Raw genomic sequence first — 6,000 nt, 5'->3', positions numbered from 1 at the left:
AGCAATCATAATGTCTCCAGAGCAAATCTTGTAGTAGGCGGGGATTTGGGAATTCCTGGTAGCTGATGAATTTTATTTTTTAAGGATGTTTGACTCGACTACGGTGGGCCCCTGACAAAAATTTCAAGGGGTGGGGGGGTGGGGGTAGCTGACCCTCTGACTTTCTCTGGCTGCGCCACTGGTAGGTATTCGCTAAAGAATTGTATTTAAAACGTTAGCTGTACCTAATTTGTGCATGCAGTATGCATGTGTGTGTTTGGGGGGTGTAGGTGGGGGAGGGGGGGGGGCTATCCGACATGTCGCTGAAGCCCTTGTTGTCTGTCTGCAGGTCTCGGCTCATCTTCTTCACCTAAGCGGCGTGGTTACTGGCCGTGGTTAGGGGTTCCGTACGCACCGTAGGGACACCGGCCGTAGGGGACACCGCTGTGGACACCGGCAGTGGACACCAGCATTCCAGCCGGTCTGCCTTGCGACTGACGTCACGCGACTGACGTCACGCCAGCGCAGCGCTCGGTGTGTATGTATGTATGTATGTGTGTGTGTAAGTGTATGTGTGTGTGACGTCACTGGCGCTCGGGACGGGCGTGTCGGCGGCGGCGCGGCTGCAGTGCGGCCTGGTGCGCCGACGGGCGAGGTGGTGGGGCGTCCGACCGCCGCCAGAGCTCGGTGCCGAGGTGGTGGTGGAGCCGGTGATGGAGCGGTAGCGCGACCGCCGCCATGCCGCCGGCGCTGCTGTTGCTGCTGCTGCTGATGGCGGCCGTGACGGCGCGGGCCGACAACACCACCCAGCGCTGCGTGCCGGGCCTCCTGCTGCCCGTCTGGGAGCCGCAGCACAGCCTCAGCACTGGAGATGTGCTGGCGCGCGCGCTCGTCTACTTTCTCTCACTCATCTACCTTTTTATTGGCGTGTCGATCGTGGCCGACCGCTTCATGGCCTCCATCGAGGTCATCACCTCCAAGGAGAAAGAGGTCACCGTCAAGAAGGCCAACGGCGAGACGCAGATTGTTGTTGTGCGAGTCTGGAACGAGACGGTGGCCAACCTGACGCTGATGGCTCTGGGCTCGTCGGCCCCCGAGATCCTCCTCTCCATTATTGAAATATACGCCAAGAACTTTGATGCGGGCGCGCTGGGGCCGGGTACTATTGTGGGCAGCGCCGCTTTCAACCTGTTTGTCATCATCGCCATTTGTGTGTATGTCATCCCCGACGGGGAGGTGCGCAAGATCAAACACCTGCGCGTGTTCTTCGTGACGGCTACGTGGTCCATCTTCGCCTACGTGTGGCTGTACCTGATCCTGGCGGTGATCACGCCCGGAGTGGTGGACGTGTGGGAGGCCCTGCTGACGCTGCTCTTCTTCCCGGCTACCGTGACCACCGCCTACATCGCCGACCGGCGCATGCTCTTCTACAAGTACATGAAGAAGGACTACCGTGTCAACAAGCGTGGCGTCATCGTGGAGAGCGAAGGTTTGGAGCTGAGCAGGCCTAGCCACGGGCCGGCGGGCGGCGAGCTCAAACAGCTCGACGAGGAGCACGTGGACGAGGCGGTGCGCGAGTTCGAGGAGAACCGACGCGAGTACATTCGGATCCTGCGCAAGCTGCGTCAGCTGCACCCCAGCCTCGAGATGGAGCAGCTCGAGCTGATGGCACGCGAGGAGGTTCTCAACAGGGGGCCCAAGTCGCGCGCCTTCTACCGAATCCAGGCCACGCGGAAACTCACCGGAGGCGGGAATCTGATGCGGCGCGCGCTGCAGGCGGAACGGCGTGCCAGCACTGTCGACCTCGATGACGTCAAGATGGACGACAGCCAGCACGCCATCCACGTGTTCTTCGACCCGGGCCACTACACTGTGATGGAGAGCGTCGGGGAGCTGGCGCTGACAGTGCGTCGCGAGGGCGGCGACCCGAACCAGTGCGTGCTGGTCGACTACCGCACAGAGGACGGCTCGGCCAGCGCGGGCAGTGACTACGTGGCCGTCGCCGGCACCCTCTTCTTCGGGCCCGGAGAGAGTGTTAAGACGATCGGTGTATCGGTCATAGACGACGATCTGTTCGAGGAGGACGAGCACTTTTACGTAAAGCTGAGCGGCCTGCGTCTGGCCAGTCGAGACGGCGCGCCGGTGGGCCAGACGAACGGCAGCGCCGTGCGCCGGCACTCGGTGCCCGAGCTGAGGCTGGTGGCGCCGTTCGTGGCCACGGTGATGATTCTGGACGATGACCACGGCGGCGTGTTCTCCGTGGCCGAGAAGGACGTGGAGATCGTAGAGTCCGTGGGCACCTACTCACTGCGCGTCTGCCGGTGGTCGGGCGCGCGCGGCCGCGTGGCTGTGCCCTATGTCACCCTCGAGGGCACCGCCAAGCCCGGAAAGGACTACGAACACTGCCAGGGGGAGGTGGTCTTCGAGAACAACGAAACCGAGTGAGTACCGGCAGCACGCTCCGGCTCGTTTTCCGTTCCCAAGTGTTTCCTAAGTGACTTGCGTTCTATGTATTTTTTAGGGGAAAACTCTTCGAGACGCCCTATTAGGTGGCCTGACCACTCAAGCCCTATGAACCTAACTGTAAAATAATTGTTAGTCGTTTCATTAAAAGTTTTAGGGTAGCAGAAATATTTCAAACAGGATGCTAGCAAAAGATTGATTATGTTATTCCAAATTAAATAAATGTTTTTCCTAAACAAAGTATCTGTCCTAATAACAATACAAAATGGCTACAAATTTGTAAACTGGTTGTGAGCTTCTAGGGTCAACAAAGGGCTCTCCCCTAGCTTTGATGCGCCACACTTATGCAGAGGCGCGGGAACTACTTTCAGGCGGGGGGGGGGGGGCACACCTGACATTTGCCGGTGTCATCCATGATGGAGATTGACCTAGGATACACAGGATTCTAGTTTTCTCACCGGTTTTAGGCCACTTATTTTTCACCCTTTAGCCTTCTCAACGATGAGAGAAAAAAACGAAAAATGCAAAAAATACGTATTCCGTCTTAGTTGAGTGAAAGATTTGCCTATTTTGTAACGAAGAACAAAGGTTTAATAATAGAAATAACACTTCCGACATCGTCCTGACCTTGTCTGAACCAACTTATGCTGAATCTTACTAACACTTCTCCGTCTAGGCTGACGGTCACTCGATACAGACAAACTCAGAGTACCTACCTATGTATATGTATTTCTATCGGACACATTTCTCTCCATTTCCACATGTATCCGTCCCTGACGGGCACTTAGGGGCCCAAGGGGTTCGCTGAGAGGCCCACCCTGGGTCAGCTCAATACATTCCATCCCGGCCTCCGAAGGCCCCAAGCCGACCTCGGGGGGGGGGGGGGGGCTCTTAGCGAACCTCTCAGCCCCCTTACCTCAACCCAACCCACGCACACATGCCTGCCCCCGCTCCCTATGGGACGCGGCACTGCCGTCTCCGCGAGCTCCAAGTGCAAGGCCCGAGTGGCCACGCCGGGCTCGGTCGCCGGCTACCCAGTCAGGGGTGTAGGCGGGGGGGGGGGGGGCACTGAGCCATGGCCGCCTTGGAAGGATGTGTTTATATGGAAAACTGCGCTCTAGCCGCTTTAGGCTGTAGCGCTCTGATCGTAGCGGTAGTCGCCAATCTATGTAAGCCTGTTGATCGCTGCCCTCCTACCCACTGGTGCCCTCATTTTGATCGGCATACTCCTATCTATCGGCGCCCTCCTATAAATCGGCGCCCTCTTACCCAAAGGCGCCCTCCTGTAGGTCGCCGCCCCGCTACCCATTGATGCTCTTCTGCTTGTCAGCGCCCCCTACTTATTGGCGCCCTCCGACCTATCGCGCCCTTCTGTGGAATTCTAATGGCCGCCCTCCTCCCTTCTGATACCCTCTTGCTGATCGCCACCCTCCTACCCATTGGCGCCCCCCTACCTAATGGCTCCCTCCTGTTAATTGTTGATCGAGACCCTCATACCTATTGGCGCCCTCGTGCTCCCTCCTACCCACTGGGACCAGTGGCACCCTCCTGTTGATCGCCGCCCTCCTACCCACTGGCGCCTTCCTGTGGATCACCTCCCTTCTCGCAGGCGCTGTTCGATATCACCCTCTTGGGCAAAGGTGTCCTGCTCACAATTGCTGCCCTCCTATTGACCGTCACCCTTAAAGGTAGTGTGCCAGCTTTCCTGGCCCAGATAAGGAGAACCGGATTTTTAGAACTTATCCATACCTTCAAAACTCATGGAAACGTCTTAAATTCTTCAAATTTTGAGTACCCCAGTGCGAAATTCGCCCCGACGGGTTGTCGGTCGTACCCCAACCACATTTCACACCACTATGAACAATAAATGCACACACTGAAATCGCTATTACCGATAGGCTCATCCAATCAAGTTTCGATAAACCCGTTCATCATCATCTCCTGCGGTTTCGAACACGCCTGTTAGGTGGTGCGGTAGACCGCGCCCAAAGCCAGGGCCCCGGTAACGTGAGGTAGCCGAGTCGGGGCAGCGTGCGCTGACCCAAGCCGGGGCCGCGCGTCCTCCCGGTGTCATGTGATAGCCCGGGGCTGCCCACGGGGATGCGGTAGACCGCGCCCAAAGCCGCGGCCCCGGCTTGGGTCAGCGCACGCTGCCCCGACTCGGCTACCTCACGTTACCGGGGCCCTGGCTTTGGGCGCGGCTTCTGCTCATACTTTGTGGTGCGGTGGTGGTGCGTCGGGCCGCGCGCTCTGACTTCGGCCAAGAAAAAATGCGTCAGCTGATCATTGTCATTTCTGCCAACTTTCATATGGTGAGATGGGGTCATAACTTTAGAGACGGCTGTTTCATATCAATTATTTTACATAGAATAATATTTCAAACCATAAATTAATGTTTGACAGCCAAATTAAAGAAACATTACCAATACAAATACAGGCTTACAGTTTAAATTCGACATTGTGTTGTCTACGATTAACTCATGCTGATACTCAACAGCTGATAACTCATTCCCGTACGTCGTAACTCTATAATGACCTTTGCTTATTGTCACATGTGCGCCGCATTCGTGATTGTTGCCAATGCCGACTCCTGTTTGCAGGTCAGCCCACTACAGTTGTTATACATATCGAAAAACCGATAAACTTTTAGGCGAAAATAGCACTATTTTAGGCCCATTTTTGATTTTTTTGCCATATTAGGTAAAAACAGAAGCTTCTTATCCTAGGAAAAATAAAATGGGAAATCATTCGAAGGTGGCACACTACCTTTAAACCCATTGGTGACTTCCTGCTGATGACCGCCCCGCTACAGGGTGATCAATAAAGAATGACATAAAGTTAGCCCCCACAGGAGGCAGATAATATAAATTTTAACACATTAACAGCACACCCTTAGAATGATATTCGTTTGCCTACAGGAGGTGCTCGATGTCCCCTCCCTTCTCCGCGCAGCAAAACTCGGCCATTTCGCTCCGTGCGCCTTCTTGCATAGAATCAGCTTCTGGGGATTCGTCAGCGATCAGAGACTGTAGGTATCATTCCTGTGGGAAGCTTGCTGTAGCTCAAAACACTTCTCGTCACTCCAGATCGCCTCTTCGAGCCATTCTTTGGCTAAACTGAGCCAGGAGGTGCATGCTTCCAACCTCAACACCAGGCTATCAGCGGAGAAGACGGCCATAAGGACTGGACGGTATGGTTTTTAGTCAGGGGCGCAGCCAGAACTCTGGCAATGGGGGTGAGAGACGTTCATGGTCGGCCCCCAGCAAAATGGGCTCCTTCAAACAAAGTGGACCCCTTGCCAACAACGAAAATCATGTTGCACTCAAACACCTATGCACTTAACCCGCGCATGACTGGGGGGGGGGGCTCTATAGAGCCCCCCTCATGTTTTTCAGCAATATCTTCTAAACCGTTTGACGGATCAACACGAAACTTGCGGTACCCTCAGAGGCATCAATTTGACACCTTGTGTTAAAATTTCAACTTTCTAGCTACCATAGTTTAGCCGAAAATGACGTCAGAGTGACGTCATGTCGGCCGATTTTCATGCAAAATACT

General features: G+C 55.2%; 1 protein-coding gene across 3 annotated transcripts in view; it reads left to right on the top strand.

The window, feature by feature from the left end:
* Nucleotides 1-620: 620 nt before the first annotated feature.
* The window catches only part of LOC122381036 (sodium/calcium exchanger 2-like), an 84,388-nt gene continuing 79,008 nt past the window's right edge, over nt 621-6,000 (top strand). For all 3 annotated transcript variants that reach the window (XM_043364726.1, XM_043364725.1, XM_043364727.1), the window contains exon 1: nt 621-2,420. In XM_043364726.1, the coding sequence (XP_043220661.1) occupies nt 718-2,420 (1,703 nt within the window). In that variant the 5' untranslated portion in view covers nt 621-717. The remainder of the gene's footprint in view (nt 2,421-6,000) is intronic.

Source organism: Amphibalanus amphitrite, unplaced genomic scaffold (assembly GCF_019059575.1).
Source record: "Amphibalanus amphitrite isolate SeventyFive unplaced genomic scaffold, NRLGWU_Aamphi_draft 000112F_arrow, whole genome shotgun sequence".
In the NCBI taxonomy this organism is placed as follows: domain Eukaryota; kingdom Metazoa; phylum Arthropoda; class Thecostraca; order Balanomorpha; family Balanidae; genus Amphibalanus; species Amphibalanus amphitrite.
This window is presented reverse-complemented; position numbering and strand designations above follow the sequence as displayed.